The sequence below is a fragment of the Canis aureus genome, chromosome 28, assembly GCF_053574225.1.
Source record: "Canis aureus isolate CA01 chromosome 28, VMU_Caureus_v.1.0, whole genome shotgun sequence".
Lineage (NCBI taxonomy): Eukaryota > Metazoa > Chordata > Mammalia > Carnivora > Canidae > Canis > Canis aureus.
The window spans coordinates 38,184,375-38,208,869 of NC_135638.1; the positions used below are offsets into that span (position 1 = coordinate 38,184,375).

The 24,495-nt window shown below is 41.6% G+C and overlaps 1 protein-coding gene across 9 annotated transcripts in view; it reads left to right on the forward strand.

Moving 5' to 3' along the window:
* The first annotated feature begins 2,898 nt into the window (after nucleotides 1-2,898).
* Nucleotides 2,899-24,495, forward strand: part of PXDNL (peroxidasin like) — a 429,362-nt gene continuing 407,765 nt past the window's right edge. For all 9 annotated transcript variants that reach the window (XR_013367442.1, XR_013367443.1, XR_013367444.1 and 6 more), the window contains exon 1: nucleotides 2,899-3,069. Coding sequence is in view for 6 of the 9 variants with exons in the window: in XM_077876968.1 (XP_077733094.1) it covers nucleotides 2,906-3,069 (164 nt within the window). In the remaining 3 variants the exon portion in view is untranslated. The remainder of the gene's footprint in view (nucleotides 3,070-24,495) is intronic.

Consider the following 24,495-nt stretch of genomic DNA (forward strand, 5'->3'; position numbering starts at 1 on the left):
TTTCTTTTCTATTTTGTTAGTCAATTTATGGATCCCTGTGCTAAAACTACAGTCTTAAATAGATTTACAATAATTCCTGCTGTAGTGAGATAAGCTCCTTTAATTTAAACTTAAGGTGTTTCTTGGCTATTCTTGAATCATTGGACTTTGATAGACATTACAATCCACTTCTCAGATTACTTTTACACAATCATTTTGGGATCACTGAATTTATAAATCAATTTGTGTGAGAATTAACATGTTTATGATATGGAATCCTCCAATCCATAAATAGGGTACTTCTCTCCTTTTATTTATATCTTATTCAATGTCTTACTAAAGGTACCTAATTCTGTTTCAGATGTCTTGATTTATGTGTAAATATTTTGTATTTTTCAATGCTATTGCATTGTTTGTTAAAATTATATTTTGCTCCATTCTTGATTTTTGTACATTACTTAAATCCTACCATCTTGTGATTAATCATCTTTATAAAGACAGTTTATTTTTTCCTTTGGGTGTTTTTTTTTTTTTTTTTTTTTTTTTAATTTTGCCAGATATGCTGGTTGGGACCTCCAGTACAGTATTGAATAGAAGCAATGAACAAGAGCAACCTTGTTTCTCGTTTTATTGCCCATATATAGTCATTTTTAATAAATGCCTTGGTGTCCTTTGAAAGAATATATATTTTGTTGTTCGGTATAGTATTCTGTAAATGTCTTCTGAATCAAATTTTTGATTGTATTCAAATCTAATACAGTCTAAACTTTTTTTGTATGCTCTTGTGTTTTTTAGCAAAACCTCTCACTTGGATGGCAGAATGTCAGTTCATTGTAGTTGTTTGGATTTTTTGTTTGTATATTTTGATGCAATGATGCTACACTTTCGGTTTGCTACGTCTGTTTGGGCCTTTAACATTATGTGGGAACCCTCTTTAATATTTTTCACTTTAAAGTCCATTTGGTTTGATACTCCTATAGCATGTTTTGGGGTTGGTGGTCACCTAGTGCATCTTTTTAAATTCTATTTTAAAAGCTAATTTGGAAATACTACATCTCCAGGGAGGTGTTTTTTTTTTTTTGTTTTTTTTTTTTTAATCCCTTTCTCCCCATAGAAAGTTTGAAACAGGCAGTTTTTCTTGTGTTCTCTGGGTGGATGGGGGCAGGGGGTAATGTGGATTATTTCTAGTTCATCCGTAATGAACTTGATGAAAATAGAGGTTTTCCAGTTAAGACCCTCCACTTAGGAAAAAGGCTTTTTCTTCTCCTTTCTGTAACCCTGCTATCCCCAGATCTGTTTCTTTTACTTGGTTGAGCAAATACTATCAAGGTGAGCCAGCCTTTGGTGTTTAGTTATCTTGCCAATAACTTCTCATTTTCCCTTCATTTTTGGACTCGTGTGTGTATCTTTAACTTAACATATTGATGCATCTGAAAAATATATTCATAGTATTTAACATATTTAATAATACTTTTCTGTGGGAGGGTTGTCCTGAGGCACTCCAGAGAAGAATCTCGCATCTGCAGTGGCCGTGCCATTCATGGGGTTCCCCGTGCCTTGCTTGCAGCTCTTAGCCGTGTCCCCGTGCCTTGCTTGCAGCTCTTAGCCGTGTATCCCAAGAGGTAATCAGATTTTTTTTCATTTAATGGCAGCTTAGGGTTTTTCTAAAGTAGAGAGTGCATAGTCTATCCTGGAAAAATGCTCTATGAATACAAGCTAATAATTGTGTTTTGAACTGAAAACAGTGCACAAACTTGTATGCACAAGGCAAAAGCATAGTAATTGTAAGGCATGGGATTGAAAGGAAGAAATTACCTTTTTTAGTTTATTGCAATACTTAGGAAATAAAATAAGCATGGACAATGTCAAGCATACCTGGTTTATTTTAAAGTCATTCTTTTTCATAGAGGTTATTTCTTCTGATCTCTGGATTTTAATAAAATAATAAAACCCCACATATTTAAGTTTGAACGTTTTGCCAAAAGAGGGCAGTATTCACCCACAGTAGAATGTTAAGGGCTTGAAAAACTACTGGAAAGGCAAGTGGATTTCTTTTTCCTCATAAGGTTGATAACGTTTGGCAAAACTAGGTCTGCAGTCATGGTCATCTGGGGTTGTTACCAAGATTGGACCATCCCAAGCTGTAATTTGTTTTTCTACTACTTTTCCATTTTTTTAAAGTGCTAGTTTAGGGGTAAGATATGTCTGAAAAATCTTAGTCTTTGAGGATACACTAAAAACCTTCCCTAAGCACCTGTCCAGAGTGGCCAGAAGCCTCGCGCACTTCCCGAAGTCCGTCTTCGGCCGGTGCCCTCGGGGCCGCTCACCCCGTGACCGCGGCCGGCGACACCTGGTGCCAGGGGCGTGCTGGTCTCGAGCCGGGCGGGGTCCAGGTGCGGCTCTGAGCCCTCGCGGAAGCAGCAGACGTGGCTGGTCTCGATCTCGTGAGTGGAGACTGCAGAAGAGGGAATGAACCCGTACCTGAAAGCGGACTTTGGGGCAGGGAAGGGCAAGGGGGGCCTAGAGCAGCGGTCGGAACCCGGCCTGCCCGGTGGGAGCTGCTGACGTCGCCGAACGCAAGGAGACGCTGTTCCGCGTCGATTCAGTAAATAAAGGACGTGCGCGTCCAGGGCACCGCCGGGGGCCAGGGCTGGGCTCGCCTAACGCGCCGGGAGCCGCCTCGCGGGAGCCAGTGCGCCCCCCGCCGCCCCCGCCGCGCTCCGCCGCCCCCGCCGCCCCCGCCGCGCTCCGCCGCCCCCCGCCGCCCCCGCCGCCCATTGGCCAGGGGCCGCTCCCCGGAGCCGCGCCGCGTGTCGTGGGCCGGGCTCGGGTCCGCACGCCCGGGCCGCCCCCCTCTCCCGCCCCCCGCCCCCCGCCCCCCGCCGCCGCCGCTCCGGCTGCTTCGCTGCCCGCAGCGGGTGGAGCCATGGCGTGCAGACTCGTGCGCTGGGCCGCCTGCCTCGTCCTGGCCGGGAGGTGCCTGCCGGGGCGCCCCTGCCCGAGCCGCTGCCTGTGCCTGGCGAGCACCGTGCGCTGCGTGCACTGGATGCTGGACCGCGTCCCTCGGGCGCCGCCGCGGACCGCAGTCCTGTGAGTTCACTCGGTCCCGCCGCCCCCGCCGCCCCCGCCGAGCGCGCGCCGCGTCCCGGGGCCCCCGCAGCGCCCGGGCCGTGGACTCGGCAGGAGGTGGGCGCTCTCGGCCCCGCGCTGTCGACAAGGAAACGTGAGCCGTGAGGGGTTGAAACGAACGTATCCGCCCTTCGTGCCGTGGCCTTTTCCAGCACCTTCCAGAACTTACTATGGGGAGCCTCCACCTCTAGCCTAAGAATCCTGCCGTCTAGTTCTCGGCGTGTTCCTCTCACTGGCTCCTCCAAAATCCTCTGGCCCCTATTCGGCCCGCATGTGTCCGTCCCATTTAAAACACAAAACTAAACTGATTCGGCTCTGGAACGTGCTTCCGAGTTGGTTGGGGCTGGCAGGTTGCATTTCTTCTGTTCGTGCTCAACTTCGTACTGCGCGGGCCTCCGGCGGGCGGTGCTGTCAGCCGCAGGCCCCGGGCCCCGGGCCCCGGGCCCCGGGCTCCGGGCCCCGGGCTCCGGGCCCCGGGCTCCGGGCTCCGGGCTCCGGGCTCCGGGCTCCGGGCTCCAGGCCCCAGGCCGCCCGTGGACCGCGGCGTGTCCAGAGCAGACCCTCCAGGGCTCCGGCAGGGCACTGGCTGCTTAGGAGCCTTCTGCGGCTGGGGCCTAACCAGCATTTAGGGGTGATTACGGGACGGATACTGAGACGGTAGAGGAAATCGGGATGCAGGTATCAGATGGGCCTGGATTCAAATACCACTCCCTTGTCTTAATATGGGGGTAATAAAGCTGTATCATTGAGCTGACATTTGGATTAAATTAAATAATACGTGTGAAATACAGATCTTTTCTTATCATAATTTTCAAGCCTTACATCGTAAGAGAGGGAAAAATGCTGAAAGGACATGCTGATTTGAAAGGCTCACCACTCCATGGTAAAGTTTTTGTGGGTTATGTAATGTCCATGGAAGAGAGAACTTCTTTCACTGTTCCAAGTTCAATCTTAAGCAGGCGGAAATAGCCTAAGATTCTTGGAATTTTGAGATACGAGATAACATCAGCAGTGTATATTTTTTTAATCATAATCATGAAATGAGGAATTTAGCTTGGTAATGAAAAGTTGAGGTTAGTGGTTGGTAGTTGTTCAGAGTAAGACATACGTATTTGCCATACATCTTTATGGTAATTTTCATTAAGCATTTTGCTTATTTTATACGCTTGCAAATACCAAAATAAGTCTTACTCTAAAAAGTAGTAAGACAGATTCTTGAACCTGGGAGCACTGCATTGTGCAGGCAATCAGCACAGCTCCAGAGGGGCCTTTATACGTGTAACCGTCCCTGTGTCATTTTGTGATAGCAGTTCCTGACAGCAAAAAAGCTTTAGAGAAGGGGCAGTTTGTCTCATCAAGTGCCATAGACTTAAAAGGCTACTTGGGTCAGATCTGGACCCAAAATTTTGATTCTTAGGTGTTTCAGAGAAGAAATTAGCACTCACTAGACACTGTCTTCTAGATGCAATGGACAGAATTTAAAACTGTTGATGTACTTGTGAAGAGCCTTCCAATACATATGGAAATAAATTATTTTTTTTAAAGATTTTATTTATTTATTCATGAGAGACCGAGAGAGAGAGAGAGAGAGAGAGAGAGAGCAGAGACAGAGGCAGAGGCAGAGACAGAGGACGAAGCAGGTTCCATGCAGGGAGCCTGACCTGGGACTCAATCCAGGGTCTCCAGGATCATGCCACGGGCTAAAGGCGGCGCTAAACCCCTGAGCCACCGGGGCTGCCCTGGAAATAAATTCTAATGGTTGGGTCTGCAGGTTCCAGACTGGGCCTGCTCATGAGCCAGATAGCCCTACAGATGAAATGTGTGTTGCCATGGGTGAGTTCTCGACTCCTTGATGTCTCAATTTCCTAGTCCCTAAAATGGGGATGCTGATAGTGTCCACTGTCTCGGGTTATTCTGAAGACTAAATAAGCTGATGCATGTTAAATACTTAGGACAGTGTCTGGCCCTACTAAGTACTATGGAAGGGTTCACTATTATTATGATTACAATTAAGGATAGGAGCTGCAAATTCAAATACCTCCAGGAAGCTGCCTGGTCAAGCAATGTGAGGGAGGTGGGAAGATGAAAGACAAACTACTGCGTGAGTCGTGTGATGGACTGCAAGCAACTTTGGCTTGGATCTGTGGAGGTCAGGAGGGGTGAGAGGTGAGCCAGAAGCAAGGGCCAGCCAGCTACTGAGGTCATTGCTGCCCTGTGGGAATTTGGGCCTATTGTTAATGAGCTTGCTGCATTTTTCAAGAAGATATGGAAGTCGAAAATGAAATTCCCTAACTTTTAAATCTTAGAGGATAATTTAAAAATTTTTTTAAGTGAAAGGCAACAGCACACAGGCCCAACCACATATATTTGTAGGGTACTTTTATGTCAGGACCTTCCATTTGTGAACTCTATTAGAGAAATAGTATAAAGGCCAAGAAGTATGTGTAAAGTTTACAAAAATTGGTGCACTACTTCCTTTGGGCTCCAAATCCTTGACATAGGATTATATTTACAAGTAAGCAATATCATGAAGGCACACTACTAACTGCATTAATATAAGAATTCTGGAAAAGAAAAAGCCCATCAGCCTTTGGAAGCTAAAGTCTGGCCTGATTTCTCTCTAACAGCAGCATCAAGAATTTTTGTTAAACCACACTTAAACATGTATGTGTTGTCATTGTAACAGTGGAAACAATGTAAATAAACATAGCCAAAGTGCTTTGTAAATGTTAATTAGTAGTAGTATAACTTTATTGAGTTTGTCTTTCCATGTTTTTAAAATTTTCACCTTAATATATTTTTCTCAACTGTAGGTAAGGAAATTTCACTATACTAAATGATTGATTATGGTTGGTGTTTCAAATCTAGAAAAGTGCAGAACTACTCCCTCCAATTTTAATTTACTTCCGTCTATAAAGGTATCATTGGGTTATATTATATGTTGTAAACAAAATATAAAAAAAAAAGGAGAGATATCATTAGGCATTCAAAGCAAATATCGTTTACCAAATAGCCCACTACCATTCAGAAACTCTCACTTCTTACACTGAGTACTTCAGTAAAGCAAATCTTTCAGAATTGGAATTAGCAAACAAAAAATTTATAGTGATGAACTTTAGGGAGCCCGCTCAATAATCAGAAGCCCCACGTAGCTTTTGTTGACTTTACTTCAGAACCAGGTCACTAGGTGGTACCTCCAGAATCTCAGTTGCTGGTTATGAAATGTGATTCTTAGAATTCCCAGGAGTGAAAGATCGAGCTTCGGTTGAACTCAGGGACTGTGATTAAACAAACTCTAAAAACCATCTCGATTCCACTGGAAAAATATAAAAAGTGATTTGAGAATTTCCCCAAAAGTTTTAGATTGGAGAGTATGGGCAATATGAAGGATTAACTATTTAATTAAGGCATTTCCTTTGTGTACAGAGCTCGCCTTGCCCTCCAAATATACCAACCTTGAGAGGGAGGCTGTGGGTGGCAAATGGCAAAAGAACAAGTTCCGTCATGAAAACATTTATCTAGCTGATAAAAATGTCATCTCGTTCAAGAAGAAAATAGGATTCCTTCAGCTTTTTCCAGTTTCCAATCCAATCAGACAACCAGGTTTAAAAAAAAAAAATAACTCTCAGGGATTACTTTGGCCTTTGAAACAGAATTTTTCATGACTTTTTTGTAACTGACATAACTTGCTGGTTTTGAGTTATCACTTAACCGTAGTGAGCAGGCCTGGACTCCCTAGACACTTCCTCCATTTGGCATGGTTGAAGGTAAGGAGGAGGGACTCAGGCAAACTATATCTAAATTCAGACCTACCCCAACTGTTGACCTGTTGGAGAGAAAATGGAATAGTTGAAATGCATTTCCTATTTCATTGCCTGCTTAATAAGTCAGGGTACACTATTTCAGCAAATGCCTCCAATCATGGGGGTCTAACATGGTGTAGTCTCACCACCTTAACGATTCAGGATAGCTTGGTCCTCAGAGAGGAGCTAGAAGAGGCTGTTCTAGAAGGTGAGTGTTCATGGAGCCCACTTGAGGATCTTGGGTGGAGGAACAGTGAGGAGAGGGCAGGCCCAAGGCTGTGAAGTGATAAAAGCTTCCAGCTGTTGGCGTTGTGTCCAGGGTATGCCCCATCCCTGATATCTGGGAGTCATTCATCAGTCAAACCAACCTATGGGAGAATTAGTTCAGGGGATAAACAAGTCTTATCTGGACATGTTAATTTGAGGGTCTCTCATGGGACAAATAGTTGAAGCCCAGCAGTAGTTATGAGGAGCTGGAAATGTTGATCTGTGATGTTGAGTACTCACTCCCCTAAAGTGCCAGGGAGGGTGCAGGGTGGAGGTGTGGGACAGGAACACACCACTGAAGGGGATAAAGTGAGCTAGCCAACATAGGAAAGGCAGCAGGATATGTCCCAGGAGGCGTGACCCAGGTTTGACAGAGTCGGGCTTGGAAACTGAAAGCCTGAGAGTTGGATGGTGCAGATGACTTAGCAAAAGCACCTTCAGCAGAAAAGGAATGGAAGCCAGATTGCAAGGATAAAGGAGTAGTAGGTTTGCTTTTCCAGATTTCAGAAGTTGGCCTCCACCAAGTGTTAGCATCCCCATCTCTGAAGTCTCAGGATTCTCACCCGAAAAATAGGGATGAGTAATTGCTTATTGATGCCAGGATCCAAGGGGTCTTGCCTCGGATTTCCTACAATAACTTGCACTTAGATGATGTATGCAGATTAAATTAGTGAAAGAGAATAGTGTTTTCTACACAGAACTCCACATTTCAATCCCTACTGTAGATTCATAAGTGAGATGAAGAGAAGCATTGCACAATACAGTTTTTGCGGGAATAATTATAATACGAGGCCACAAAGCTGAAGTCCTTGTTCTAGTTAGAGAGTGCATATATCAAAAGTTGAATAACTGTACAGGTCTGATGCAATAAAGACCAATCTGTTTTTTGCATTTATGGAGTAAGAAAGGTTAGTGAATGTCCTGGTTTGTCAACTTGATAGGTAATGTATATAGTGAAGATAAGTGACAAAGGGTAAATCTGAAAAATAGAGAAAATTCGTTGAGTTTTACTTGGGCATCCTGGTGGAGAGGGATGCAGTTCTGAGAGATCATTGGGATAAGAGTGTGCATTAATTCAGCTGGAGGGAGGGAATGTGATTTCCCAGGAGGCGCTTGTAGAATGAGAAAAGTCTGCATAGGCTAGAACTCTGGAAAGCCCCATAGTCAAGGGAACACATTTATAAGCAAGAGCCAGGACTGTGGGCAGTGGTTGTGAAGTCTGTGCACTGCTCAACTCCCCATGGTGCTGGGAATGGTGCCCGCTGCAGTTGTGAGGTGTGCTGACCCTGGGGGGAAAAAGAAGAGGAGTCAGAGAAGAACATAGCAACAAAAGGAGTGGAGGAGGGTGGTCAAATCTGTCAGAAGAAATTGGGGGTAGCAGAGAGCAAATTTTGCCTTCCAGGTGTTAGAAAAGAAGAAGGTCAGAGGAATTTTGTTGTTTTGTTTGTTTTTTAAAACATGGGGAATGTTTTGTGTGAGTGATAGGCAAAGAGAGTGGAGGTCATGTAGGAGGAATAAATAGAAGAGCATGTTTTCCTTGGAGCTTGCAGTTCCAAGGAGACGTGTTCGCTAACAGATTAGTGTTAGCAAGTAGTTGGGTGCCCGAGGTCTAGATAGATGAGGCAAGATGCAGACCTTATGTGAAAGAGAAAAACAGAGGCTACAAGCCTCAGAGCCAAGGCATCTGGAGGCCATCACTGCTGTAGCAGATGTCCCGGCCCAGGCTCCGAATGAGTCTGATGTTTCTGGCTCCAAAGGGAGAGAGAAACATGATAGTAATGATGAGAATTACAGCAATTAAGTTAAGGAGATAGTGGATGTTGAGCAACTAAATGTTTCTATTCACCCATTCCATTGCTTCAATGGCATCTTCAAATAATTTTTAGAAAGTTTTTTTTTTTTTTTTTTTTTTTTAATCCAGTGGAGTGGTAAATTTACCTAAGGTGATTGTGTTAGCATGGGCTAACACAAAATAATAACAAAATACCATAGACTGGGCGATTTAAATGCCATTTGTTTCTTAGAGTTCTGGAGGCCAGGAGGTCCAAGATCAAGTGTCTGGTGAAAGCTCTCTTCCTGGTCCAGTGAGTTAGATGGCTGCCTTCTCATTGCTTCATGTGGTGGAGAGAGAGACCATCTCCCTCCTATCTCTTCCTGTAAGGGCCCTAATCCCATCATGAGCTATCCACCCTCAAGACCTAATTGTTTCCCAAAGACCCCACCTCCTGATACCACTATATGGGGATTCAGGCTCAACATGTGGATTTAGAGGGGAATCAAGCATTCAGTCCATAGTAGTGACCTAGGTTTATGTCATTAAAATGTTTATCAAAAACAAATAGGTTACTGATATAATTTAAACAATTTGGTGTGTTCTTTGTCTAATCAGTATGTTCCTTTCTACTCTGAGTTACAATAAACTATTTCTTAAGGTATGTGGAAGGCATTCTCCTTCTTGCTATTGCATGAGATTGATTGCATCTGACCAAAATTCAAACCATGGGATCTTTTCCAAATGCAACGTGAAAACATTTAAACATTTTAAATAGTCTGCCTTTCTTTCAGGCAACAGAATAGCTACAACAAATGACATAACCCGGTTTTATTGTCTAACTCCAGACCATGCAGTGAAAAACTGAGTTATGTTTAAAAATCATCTTGTTTTATTGTTCCATCTGATCAGTTTGGATCACTGTATCATTCCTCTCCCAGTGATTTTTCTTCTGAGCAAAATGTTTTATGTTTGGATTTTAAAATGGAAAAAAGAAAAACATGAACATCATTTCAGCTAAAGATACTGTAAAAAAAAAATTCCTAAGTCTATTAACTTCATTTAACAGCAGAACCAAAAGGCCCTCATTTAACCTCAACTGCTGCAGAATGCTTTATATAATATGATAGATACCCATAATACTTTGTGTAAATGGTTTCCAAGAGTAAGGACACAGATCTTTTATTTTTTTGTAAGTATTTTTTGTTTTTATTTTATTTTTTTTTAATTTTTAAAAGATTTTATTTATTTATTTCTGAGAATACACAGAGAGGAGAGAGAGAAACAGAGACACAGGCAGAGGAAGAAGCAGGCGCCATGCAAGGACCCTGACATGGGACTCGATCCCAGGTCTCCAGGATCAGGCCCTGGGCCGAAGGCGGCGCTAAACTGCTTGAGCCACCCGGGCTGCCCTAAGTTTTTATTTTAATTCCAGCATAGTTAATATAGAGTGTAATATTAGTTTCAGATGTACAATATAGTGATTCAGCAGTTCCCTAAAATATTAGGTGCTCACCACAAGTGCACTCCTTAATCCCCATCACCTATTTCATCCATCCTCCCATCCCCCTCCCCTCTAGTAACCATCAGTTTATTTCTCTATATTTAAGACTTTGTTTCTTGGTTTGCCTCTCTCTCTTTTTCCCTTTGCTTCTTTATTTCTTAAATTCCACATGAATGAAATCGTATGATAATTGTCTTTCTTTGATTGACTTATTTTGCTTAACATGATACCATCTATGTTGTTGCAAATGACAAGATTTCATTCTTTATATGGCTGAGTAATATTCCATTCTATGTATATACCACATCTATTCATCAGGTGGTGGACACTTGCGCTATTTTCATAATTTGGCTATTGTAGGTAATGCTGCTATAAACCTTGGGGTACAGGTATCCCTTTGAATTAGTATTTTTGTATTTCTCAGGTAAATACCTGGTAGTGTGATTGCTGGATTGTAAGGTAGTTGTATTTTTTTTTAAAGATCTTATTTATTTATTCATAGAGACACACACAGAGAGAGAGAGAGAGGCAGAGACCCAGGCAGAGGGAGAAGCAGGCTCCACGCAGGGAGCCCGACGTGGGACTCGATCCCGGGTCTCCAGGATCACACCCTGGGCTGCATGTGGTGCCAAACTACTGCACCACTGAGGCTGCCTGATAGTTGTATTTTTAATCTTTTGAGGAATCTCCATACTGTTTTCCACAAGGCTGCCCCAGCTTGCATTTCCACCAACAGAGCAAGAGGGTTCCCCTTTCTCCACATTCTCACCAATGCCTGTTGTTTCTTGTGTTGTTGATTTTAGCCATTCTGACAGGTGTGAGGTGATATCTCATTGTAGTTTTGATTTGCATTTCCCTGAGGGTGAGTGATGTTGAGCATCTTTTCATGTGTCTGATGGCCATCTGGATGTCTTCTTTTTTTTTTTTTAATAGTTAATTTATTTATTAATGAGAGACGCAGAGAGAGAGAAACAGAGACACAGGCAGAGAGAGAAGCAGGATCCATTCAAGGAGCCTGATGTGGGACTCAATCCCAGGACTCCAGGATCACGCCCTGAGCCAAAGGCAGACACCCAACTGCTGAGCCACCCAGGCGTCCCTGGATGTCTTCTTTGGAAAAATGTCTGTTCATGTTTTCTGCCCATTTTTAATTGGATTATTCCTTTTTTTAGGTGTTCAGTTTTTTAAGTTCTATATATATTTTGGCTACTAGTCCTTTATCAGATATGTCATTCACAAATATCTTCTCCCATTCCATAGGTTGCCTTTCAGTTTTATTGATTGTTTCCTTCACTGTATAGAAGGTTTTATTTTGGTATAGTCCTAATAGTTTATTTTTGGTTTTGTTTCTCTTGCCTCAAGGGATATATCTAGAAGGAAGTTGCTGTAGTCAGTGTCCAAGAGGTTACTGCCTGTGTTCTCCTCTAGGATTTTGATGATTTCAAGTCTCACATTAGGCCTTTAGTCCACTCTGAATTTATTTTTGTGTTTGGTTGTAAGCATGTGGGCAGTTCTGTTCTTTCACACGTAGCTGTGCAGTTTACCAAACACCATTTGTTGAAGAGACTGTTTTTTTCCCATTGCATATTCTTTCCTTCTCTGGTGAAGATTATCTGACCATAGAGTTTTCAGTTCATTTCTAGTTTTGTATTCTATATATTGATCTATGTGTCTATTTTTGTGCTGGTACCATATTGTTTTTATCACTACAGCTTTTTTATACAACTCGAAGTCCACAATTTGGGCCCATGGTGTAACCATCAGCACTCTAGACTCTGAGTCCAGAACTGTGATGTCTCCAGCTTTGCTTTCATTTTCAAGGTTGCTTTGGTGACTTGGGGTCTTTTGTGGTTCCACACAAATTTTAGGCTTGTTTTTCCTAGCTCTGTGAAAAATGCTGTTGGTATTTTGATAGGGATTTCTTTAAATGTGTAGATGGCTTTGGGTAGTATGGTATAGACATTTACCAATATTTGTTCTTCCAATCCATGAGCATGGTCCATTTTTGGTGTCATCTTCAGTTTCTTTCATCAGTGTCTTACAGTTTTCACAGTACAGGTCTATCAGCTCTTAGGTTTATTCCTAGGTATCGCTGTTTTTGGAGCAGTTGTACATGGGATTGATTCCTTAATTTCTTTTTCTGCTGCTTGGTTATTGGTGTATAGAAATGCAATGGATTTCTGTATGTTGATTTTGTATCCTGTGACTTTACTGAATTCAAGTATCAGTTCTAGCAGTTTTTTGATGGAGTCTTTCAGGTTTTCAGTATAGAGTATCACGTCTTCTGCAAATAGTGAAAATTTGACTTCTTTGCTGATTTGGATGCCTTTTATTTATTTTTTGTTGTCTGATTGCTATGGCTAGGACTTCTAGTACTATGTTAAATAATAGTGGTGAGAGTGGACATCCCTGTGTTATTCCTGATCAGAGAGGAAAAGCTCTCAGTTCTTCCCCATTAAAGAAGATATTAGGGCAGCCCGGGTGGCTCAGCGGTTTAGTGCCGCCTTCAGCCCAGGGGGTGATCCTGGAGACCTGGGATCGAGGAGTCCCACATCAGGCTCCCAGCATGGAGCCTGCTTCTCCCTCTGCCTGTGTCTCTGCCTCTCTCTCTCTGTCTCTCATGAATAATAATAATAATAATAATAATAATAATAATAATAAAAAGATGTTATTAGCTTTGGTTTTTTTGTAGATGGCCTTTATTATGTGGAGGTAGCTTCCCTCTAAACCTACTTTGTTGAGGGTTTTTTTTTTCATGAATGGATGCTGTACGTCAAATGCTTTTTCTGCATTTATTGAAACAATCGTATGGTTCTTATCCTTTCTTTTACTAATGTAGTGTATAATGTTGATCAACTTGCAAATATTGAGCTACCCTTGCAACTCAGGGATAAATTCCCATCCTGAATGATTTTTAAAATGTGTGGTTGGATTCGATTTGCTAGTATTTTCTTGGTGAGTTTTTACATCCATGTTCATCAGAGATATTGACCTGTGGTTCTATTTTTTAGTAGAGTCTTTATCTGGTTTTGGTATCAGGGTAATGCTGCTCTCATAGAATGCATTTGGAAGTTTTCCTGTCCCTTCTATTTTTTGGAATAGTTTGAGAAAAATAGGTATTAACTCATCTTTAAATGTTTGGTAGAATTCTCCTGGGAAGCCATCTGGTCCTGGACTTCTGTTTGTTGGGAGTTCTTTGATTATTGATTCAATTTTTTTGCTGGCTATCAGTCTGTTCAAGTTGCCTATTTCTTCCTGGTTTAGTTTTGGTAATTCATTTGTTTCTAGGAATTTGTCCATTTCTTCCAGGTTGTCTAAATTGTTGACATATACTTTTTCACAACATTATCTTGATAATTGTTTGTATTTCTGCAGTGTGGGCAAGAGCTTGTGCTGGTCTTCTGCGGGAGGGGCCTGCCATGCTAGGACTGAAGCTGAGGACAGCTTGACTGAGGACAGTCCTGCCAGAGCACAGGGCGGGTGTGGCTTGGTGTTAAGCAAATTAGGCAACCAGTATTGGCCTAGTATTGCTTTCTGCAGGTGGCTCTATGTTTATGCTGAGGGGCAGGGGAGGGAAATGGTGTCAGTAAGCAACTTTGTTACCAGGGGGGTGTATTCATGCTTGTTGCCTCTTATGGCTCTGCTCTGAGGAGAGTGAATAATCTCCCCACTAATGTGCCCCTAGTGTTCCTCAGATCACTTTTCCATGCTTTTTGCCCCCCCCCCCCCCATTGTTTGCCTGCCTTCTCTCCAGGAGCAGAGCAGTGCCCTGTGGGCTCTCTCCCAGCTAACCCCGCTGACCTTTATTTTATTTTATTTTATTATTATTATTTTTTTAAGATTTTATTTATTTATGATAGTCACACAGAGAGAGAGAGAGAGAGAGGCAGAGACACAGGCAGAGGGAGAAGCAGGCTCCATGCAGGGAGCCCGATGTGGGATTCGATCCCGGGTCTCCAGGATCGCGCCCTGGGCCAAAGGCAGGCCCCAAACCGCTGCGCCACCCAGGGAACCCCCCCGCTGACCTTTAAAACTCTAGCCTCAAGTCCAACTGATTGCAAGCACTCCCAAATTCAGCTCCTCTCATTTTCTAGGTCAGTGGCTTTGGGGAAACGTTCTCCTTGTGCATTCCCCTACTGCTTCTCTGTCTCACTCTTATCCTCCACCATAGCTCCCTCCCCTCTGCAGCAGCCAGGATCCGTTTCTCCCCTAAGCCATGTCTCTACACTTTCTACCGTGTGGCCTCTTCTCTCCCTTTAGTTGTTCAGTTCATTCTGTCAGTCTTCAGGTTAACTTTTGGGATGTGTAGGATGATTTGATAGTTATCTAGCTGTGTTTGTGGTACCAAATGAGCCTACCATCCTCCTACTCTGCTGCCATTTTGAAAATCCAGGACACAGATTTTAGGATTCATTTACCAATGTCACCTGGATTGTGAGCCCCACGAGTAGTTAGAAGAGGCAGCTGCCTACACACATGGTTTGGAAAAAAACTTAAAAGAGGTCTCCCAAGGATAGATTTCCCCAACTGCTTGCCAGATCCTGGCATTTTTCATGGTCTGCCCTTGTGTTAGATCAGCTAAAGCCCCAATGAAAAATCATCTGTTGTGCCCAAGATCGTGAATCTGAGAAACCACCGAGGAGCCGACACCGATGCAATCACACGAGGGTTTATTTACAAGCTCGAGCCTGGGTCCAAGTGCACCCGACACAGCGGAGCAGGGGCTTGGACCCCGAGACTAAGAGACTAAGAGGCTTAGCAACTGTATAGGGGCCAGTGGCCAATGGGATACGCAGAAAGTTGCACAGTCATGCTGGTCCACTGGCAGGTGGCCGATTGAATTACATTTTACCCTAAAGTATCCATTTGAACTGGCCTATCACTGAGCCGGATTTCCAGTTAGGGTGTGCCCTGGTCTTTGACTAGGGCGGGGCAGTATCACTGAGCCGATTTCCAATTAGGGTCTGCCCTGGGCTTGACTAGGGTGGGGCAGTGCCCTAAGTAATAAACAGGTCAGCACAAGGCGGGTGCAGCCCAAAATAGAGTCAGTCCTGCTCTGCTTGTCCAGGGGTAGGGGATTTTGTTCAATTTCCTTGGTCCCATATCACCCATTTTATCTTACAGGAATGTTGTGCCCTCATATGTTAAATAAGACCACCAAATCAGTTCATTAAATTAGTACCAGAATTCAGCCCCTGGTACAGTGAAAATTTATATGGATTGTGTTTCCAGGAAGGTGCAGCAGGAAGTCCAGGGATGCAGGAAGCCAATGGGCTTCATATATACTACTCTTTCTTCCTGGAATGCATGAACGCCTGTTGTCCTCACTTGGCCTGAACTCACCTCTGGGAATCCTTCTCCATCTCTTCCCTTCTTCCTAGTTTTTGGCAGATACTTTTCCTGTCTTGACCAGGGAACACATCACATGAGATTAGGATTATTAACTTGTCTCCCTGACAGACCAAGTCCTGCTGGGGCAGAGAAGACAGATTACATCTTTTTCTTTTCTAACTCTTAGGGCCTGCCAACATAAACTATGTTGAATGCATGAATGAGCCAGTTGGCAAAATGAAACTTGAGAGGTGGTGAAAACATGCCCTACCTTCTAAGAAAGCTGCAGACGACTCTCTTTGGCCTGGATTAAGATGATTTCTGTTGGGACCCTTACTGCTTCACATGTATTGATCCCTACTCTTGTAAGAGCACTACGTAATGTGCTCTTGAACTGCAAGCTTAGGGAAGAAAATTGATGCCTAGACACACACACACACACCTCTGGGAGAAATGGGGTAAAGAAGAAAAGAGAACTATGTTGTGCCCAAGATTGCAAATCCGAGAAACCACCAAGGAGCTGACACCAATGCAAACGCATGAGGGTTTATTTACAAGCTCGAACTTGGGGCTAAGTATCCCTGACACAGCAGAGCAGGGACTTGGACCCAGAGGTGGGTTCCAGCTTAGTTTTATGGGCTGGTCTAGAGGACCTCCGAAGGGGTGGAGGAATTTCTCAAGTTCTGTTTATATTCTGATATGGGGCTTTCAGGGGCGTTAAGCTCTGTTCTCATTCTAATATGGGGCTTCCTGCCACTGGCTTGAGCTCTGTTCTTATTCTGATATAGGGCTTTCTAGGGCGTTAAGCTGTAAACTGTTTTTCCCTGTAAGTGAAGCAAGGTAAATTTCAGCTCTTATTCACAGGGGCCTGAGATGGTTGTTCTTGTGCTAACGCTGAACTTAAGGTGGAATGGCCTTAATGTTCTCAACCTTCACAACTAGATGCCAAAATTCCAGCAAGTAGAAATGGGCTGAGTGCTGGCTGATACTGTAGTGCAGGGGCATGGAAGAGGTACTAATGAAGATTCTTGCTTCTCGAGTGGTCCCCTTGGTTTAAGCAAAACATTGGTACACAAAAAGATGGTTTGTTTCCTTCTTCACCCCACATACATGCATCAGAGTGCCTATCCACCTGAACTGTTCCCTTCTTTTTTCATCCACTATCTTCCCTGTTGGCTATCATCTATATTTGGCCACCTCTCAAGACAAGCATGGATGAAAAGATGGTGCAATATTGAGAATTTATTTTTAAAATGTTCTAAAAGCAGTCTCCAACTAGGGATTATAACTCAGGCCCCATGGGAATCGTTACAGTGCTCACAAGGAGCACCAAGAAAACAGGGCCATCACCTGTCATACCATCACAACTTCCCAAAGTTAGTTATAGTAGTATTTTATTTACTTATACCTCACATTTGTCCAGAAAGGATTTCAAGTGTCTAACAGCTACTTTTAGTGATGGGAGAAGATAAAAATCAATGTCTCCCATCTACCTTTCCTAAATCTTATATTTTCCCTTTTTGCATTTGCCTTATTTCTGATTATGTTTTTCTTTTAACTCTTTGAACTTACTGAATGCAAAAGAAGAGGAAGTGGAATTTTGTCAGAGCAGAATACCATTTTTTTCTAAGCATGACATCAGAGTATAATCTAGTGCTGAATTTTAGTCAGACATCTGGGTTATTATACTAAGAGTGGGACCTACACAAAGAATCAGATGTCTAAGAGTATCTGTCATTTTTAAAGATATGAAGGATTTTGCATCCATGACTGAATTTCCATTTGCCTTTATTCAGTGCAGTAGGTCAAGTTCAGTACTAACCTGGACTGTCTAGAGGCAGCAGGAAGCAAACTAACTTTAATTTACTAAGGGAAGTCTAAATTGACACTCTAAATTTAAAGTTCTGACCAATGTTCGGCAGAACTTCTCATGTACCATCCTGTACTCTTCTTCCTCCAACAGGCTTGAGCAATGGGGTCCTGGCTAGGGCAGCAGAAAAGTCATCAGGCTGAGGTGGTTGCCCCCTGGTACTTGGTTCCTCTCTCACTGTCTCAGAATGGCTTTTCATTTTATAACCTTCAAGCCTTGCACAGTTGTTTCTAAAAGGGTGTCCTTCTGAATGATATTATGCATATCATGTCTATGCAGTGTGCTATGGTACCTCATGGCCAGTATGAACTGTGTACTTGTGATATGATTCCAGTCACACTGGGAATAAAATCCCACTGAAGGCATATGACTGCATGACTTCCAGTATTTTTGTGTGAGGAAGAATTTTAGTGAATTTATGTTTTGCCTAAAATGTGTTGTCAGGTCTAGTTGTGAGGCTTTGTGCTCAGTAGTTAGGATCACGGACCCTGGAACCGTGCTGCCTGCATTTGAATTCTCCCTGCACAATTTATTAGCTGCATGTCCTTGGACAAGTATCTTAAGTTCTTTGGCTTCAGTCTTCTCTGTAAAATAGTGCTCACCATTTGTTTGGAACTACTTAAATGTTACTTGCTGTAATTAGCACTAAAATTATCATAGCCATTGAAGTCTAGAGGTACAGATGTCAATTCCAAAAGGTTCTCTTTCTCTCTCTCTCTCTCTCTTTTAATAAAGCAGGGTATAACATTTATTTACAAAGATTATTAAAATGATCAACTCATGTCTCTGGAAACTAAAACCTTACTTTGTTAAGGAAACATTGGAAACGCTCTTAAGCATGACTTTACTAAGGTTGCGTCTGAAATGATTTAATGTCCAGAAAATATTATTGGTTTCTGACATACAAGTTTTTACAGTCCGAGAATGATATGACAGTCAAATCATTAGCCTAGAGAGTAGGTTTAGGAGATTGTAACATTTTGATAAGATTTGTAAATTTACTTTTTGACAGTGTAGAGTCACACTTGTTTTGATATTATGGTCATTCTGCTCAGATCTTGTTCTGATCCCACACCACCACTCTATTGTAGCAAGCAGCATTGTATAATGGAGAAGGGGAAATTCTTCAAAGTCCCTGCTGATTATAATACAGAAAGAGTTCCTAGTTCTGGCAGTGAATGTCATAGGTTAGAACAAACTTTTATACCACTTAAAACCATAGATTGTAAATTGTACATTTTTTCTAGATTCTAGTATGTATTTGTAAAAATTCTGAGATTTATACTGTGGGAAAATGCTCTCTTCATCTTTCCCTTGGGAGGTATGTGTAAGGAAGAAGGAGAATCTTAAGTCATGTGTGTGTGTGTACACTGCTGTGGAAGCCTGAAATTCTAGAGTTCTTAAAAATAAAAGAAGATGGAGACAGTAAAAAGATCAGTGGTTGTCAGAGCTGGAGAAGGAGGAATGAATAGGTGGAGCATAGAGGATTTTTAGGGCATTGAAAGTATTCTGTATGATACTAAACTGATGGATACATGTCAACCTGTAGAGTGTACAACACCCAGAGTGAACCCTAATATAAACTATGGAACTGTCAGTGTGGGTTCATCAGTCATGGACTGCACTACTCTGATGGGGATATTGATAACTGGGGAAACTGTGAGCAGGGGGTATATGAGAATTCTGTACTTTCTGCTTAATTTTGCTGTGAATTTAATACAGTTCTAAAATATAAAGTTTAATTAAAAATATAAAGTAAATAGAAAAGATCCCTGAGGAGGTACAATGTAGGAGTCCCTGGCCTGGGGCTCTTTATAAATGTGATCGGGCAGTCATCAAAATCTGAGATGTGAGGAAAGCATATACAAATTTATTTTAAAAGTTTAAAAGTTTAGAGCCCGCTGCTATAATGCTTTTGACTTCTCAATGCTTTTGACAACTTTGATCAATGTTTATGCTTACTGATTTAATGTTTTAAGCTCCACAAAAGAAAGGATCATCCTGTCTTTGTCAACACTCCATCCTCAGCTCACAACACAGTTTCTGGAATGTAGGAGATTCTCAATAAGCATTTGTTAGGTGAAATACCTAAGAACATTACCATTAACAACAGTGGCTTCATGCAGCATTTCCTGCGTGCCAGGCTTGACAAAAGGTAGGAAGACGTCCATGTTCACGGATTTGACAGCAGATTTGACAGCTCCCTTGGGATGCAGACATCGTCTTTACTATTCTGTCATTTTACAGGTTCAGCTTGGAGCCTGCTCCATGCTGGGACAGAGGCAGGGAAGACACTTTCTTCTTGGAGCTTGCATTCCGATTGATGACACACACAGTTCTGGGAGAGAAGAAGGTTTGGGGTGGGAGGATGTGTTTGTTTAGATCGAATGGTCCCATAGGCCTACTGAGGCAGAGATGTTTGTCATGGGATCTGAATGACCAGAGGAGCAGGTTTCTGAGGTTTAGGGTGAACATGCCAAGCAGAGACCAAAGGTAAGGGACAAGCACGGTGCTTTTGAAAGGTCCAAAACCAGATCAGGAGAGAAGATAGGCAGGAACCCAGGGCAGAGATGGAGTGGTGGTGTTCAGAGTGCAAAGACAGCCATGGCGACCCAGCAGGACATCCGTGACAGAGTGACAAGGAGATCTTGCACTTGGGGGTGGGGAGTGCAGGTGCAAGGCAATGCCAAGAGAGGAGAGGAGACAGAAATCTGGACCTAAGTTCTCGGGAAAGTGCATGTGGCATGGTCTCCTTCCAGACCCTTCTTCCCACTACCCAGAATTGAGTTTCCTGGACCCCATCAGCCCTTGCCTTCTCCTTCCCTCATTGCACCCAGGCAACCTGGTCTTCATGCCTTTTGTCCCTTGTGTGGCTTTGCCTTTGCTTTTGTTTTGTTTATCTTAAGCCAAGATTCCCCATCTGCAGGCCTTGTCACTTGTGTTGCCCTTAAATGCTAACGTTGCCTTTAAATGCTAACGTTGTGTTGCCCTTAAATGCTAACGTTGGAAGCCTAGAGCACTGTTGGAGAGAGTAGACTCCTGGCCATTGTTTCCGTAGAGGAATAGAGGAGTCCTGGGGTCTTTGCCTCACAGAGGAAAATGATGATGCCACTCACTCAGCTGCTTGGGGATGTGAGAACAGGAAACAAGAAAATGGCGTAGTCTTAGAAAGGCTTCTTTATCTAAAAAAAAAGTGGTAGAAACTTTTACTAGAGAAATAACAAATGAGATAAATATTTAAAAGTAATTTACTAGTTTGGGAGAATATTTACTCTTTAGGGTCTAAGGGAAGTTTCACCTCACAAATCATTGACTGACACAATACCATACTTGCTGTTGGAAGGAAGGTTGATAAAGAATTTTATGCCTCTTATTCTTGCCTCTAAGAGGTTGTTTATTCACAATACTTTCATTTTTCTTTCAAAATAGAGTTTGTGCAAAAAAAAAAAAAAACTGTTAATGCAAGTTAACATGAAAGTAGATTTTTCTTGTGAGTTGTTCCCATTTCCATCTCTTATCTAATCACTTTGTTTTCTTTTCCCATAAAGTTATACTATGCCTTTTTCCTTTAAAAAAATACTATATTTAATTATCCTTGAGTAATCTCACGGATTTTAATATGCCAGAAGCATTTTGAAAAAAACAAACATCTGCCTTGGTTGTTGATTATGAGTCTTGCTGCATTTCAGATTTTCTGTAAACTTCGCAGAATTGAAAAATAGGGTAGAATTTAGTAGAAAAATATTTTGCAAATATATTTTGTTTAGGGCTTTGCAAATATATTTTGTTTAGGGCAATAATAATAATGGGTACAATAACTCATTTTTTAAAAAAATGACTGAAGATAAGTAGACACAAATTTCCCTTTTATTTCAAATATGTTATTTCTAAACTACAAACCCCTTTATTTGTATGCTCTTTCTCCAGAAAGGTACTCCCTGTGTTGATTTATCTTGTAATAAAAAACCTTTTCCTGTTTAAGAAAAAATAGGTCATATGGAAGCCAAAAGAGTGCAAAATAGAAGATAATGCTCATAGTTGTTTTGGCATTATTTATTTTGATGCAGCATTTGAAATTGCACAGGCATGGCATCATTGAAGGCCATGAATCAGAATACCTATTTCTTTCTGAAACAGGTTTCCTAAGAAAGTACATGATCTTGGGCAAACCACTTATGCCCAAGCTTCCAGGGTTTTCTTTTTTCTCAATGTATTAAATGAAAACTATACCCAATAGCTGCAGGGGGCACTGCTGAATGCTGGTCATTGCTTATCCCCGGAAGACTCTTGGGTCGTGCCCCAAACCTTTGATCTTGTTAAACTCAATGATTATTCCTTCTGAGGAAGAGAAAAACCAAATGTTTTCTGTCATAGTATTCTTTGAAGTACAGATCTTTTCTAGAAATATCAACATGTATCTATGACTTTGTACCTCGGGTTTCTTCATTTTGTGTTTAAGGTAGAATGATCATCATCTCTTCCACTGTGAAAGTATCCCATGAGTGATTAAGTGGTGGACTCTGTCTCCCTCCAGCATCTCCCCAACAAGGGCCTTTCCTCTGGGGAATTCACTCTTGCACCCATTCTCAACCACACATTTTAGGTGAGAGTAATTTCATTCCTTCCTTCAGAGGGCCAATATTTCCACTAATCCTGAAAATTATCAGCTGATGTACAAACATTTATTACTCATAGTTATAATATTTATCAGAATAGCAATAAAATCTCATTTTGCTCCTTGGAACTAGACTTTAAATGTTCTTGCCTCAAGTATTATTTAATGAGTCCTTTCATTCAAGTCCCTTGATAGGTACAAATAATCAGCATTATATTATTGGTAATGAAGCCAAAACAGTGAATTCTGTACGTAGAGTGAGGACAGGTTTCAGAGAGTGTGTAATACAGTGATCAAGAATATGTTAAAAATAAAAAAAAGAACATGTTAGAAAACAGTTTGTTCTATCTACAATGAAATATTTTGTGCCACTGAAGATCTTGATGGTGAGCCCAGGTCTTTCACTGGAGACCACTTGCTGAGAGAAGTGTGTCTTGGGTGTTTGTTCATTATGCATCATAGAAACATTGCAGTCTGGAGTATTTCAGTTATTTCAATAAGCAAAAGAGACATAATGAAGATATTTTAATTCTAACAGTAATATAATTTTTCTTATTAATAGAAGAATGGTAAATGAGTCTGTTTCTCAGGTGTTTTAGGTACTAAAATATAACTTTTTTCTACATGTATCATACTGTGCTATAAAATTGACAGCAACATAATAAAGGGAAACAATGTGGAATGATGGTTTCTGACTGCAGGAGAAAATTCTGTGCTGCTTAATAAGTCTTCTCTATGAACAAGCATACTGTTTATTGTGTGTTCAGACACTCTTCTATCTTTTATTACTAGAAGCTAATTGTATTTGTTTCCTTGTAATATTGATGCAATTAAGAGTAATGCTCGTGTAAAAGGAGATGGAGGGTGCAAAGATGGACTACAATAAGAGGAGGACATCACACGGGCTATCCAATTGCCATATTTTCTGTTTAATGTTATGCAAACCGTCCAAGGCCTTGAGGCCTCTTTGCTACTCACAATGATTTTGCATTGCGCTTGTAACAAATGGGGAAGAAGCATACAAAATCCATGAATGAGATATAGTATGAGTGTACTACGATGATCTGGAAATTCACAAACATCATGAAAAAGCCTAGGTTGTCAAGGAGAAGTGATTAGTTTTTGACTGGTAGCATACTCATGCATTTTGGTTCTTTGGCCCTTTCACATGAATCTTTCACCTACTGACAAACATGAAAGTCATGTCTCATTGAGATGTCTTCTCAAGAGCTGACAGAGGACAGTGCATTTATTTATCAAATATATATTTGATATATATATATTTGATATATATATTTGATATATATGCTGTTTATATATATAATATATATATAAGTATATATATATATATTTGATATATATTTTTTTTCCTGCTATGAAAAAAAAAGCCTTTTAACGATTTGGTCTCATAGGATTTTACAGTTTGTGAAAGTAAGAGTATTTGAGGAGAGATTTCCAAAAAGGTGAATTATGCTATTATCTGTCCCAGCAACAAATGCTTATTAATTTGTTCCAAATTTATTATTTTTAAAAGAGAATATATTTATTTATTTTTAAGATTTTATTTATTTATTCATGAGAGACAGAGAGAGAGAGAGAGAATGAGAGAGAGAGAGAGAGAGAGAGGAGACACAGGCAGAGGAAGAAGCAGGCTCCACGCAGGGACCCTGATGCGGGACTTGATCCTGGGTCTCCAGGATCATGCCCCGGGCTAAAGGCGGCGCTAAACTGCTGAGCCACCCAGGCTGCCCTGAAAGAGAATATATTTAATCAAAGTCCATCTGTCTGCCAGGAGAAAAGGACAATCACGACTTTGGAATTTCAAACACCAATCCTCCAAATTTTAGCACTATAATTGATTTAAAATATTTCAATTCCACCTGACCAATTCCTTTCCAACGAGACTACTTCTGAGCCTTACCGATCATAGATAACATGTGTTGTTTCACGGTGATGTTATAGTAGGACCCCAGCCATCTGACTGATTAAACTCTTAAAATTCAGAATCCTATTCCCTATGGAATTTCTCTTGGTTGGCAAAAGGCATGGAGAGTGCCTTTCCCCTAAAAATCAAATATGTATCATATTTCAGTAATGGCCTCCATTAGTTTATCCTCTGTTTATCCTGTATTGAAGATAGGAGAGTAATACTTCTATGCAGTTTAATTATCATAATGCATGAATGTGAAAGCATTGAAATGAAAAGTATCCTGTTATCTTTTTGTT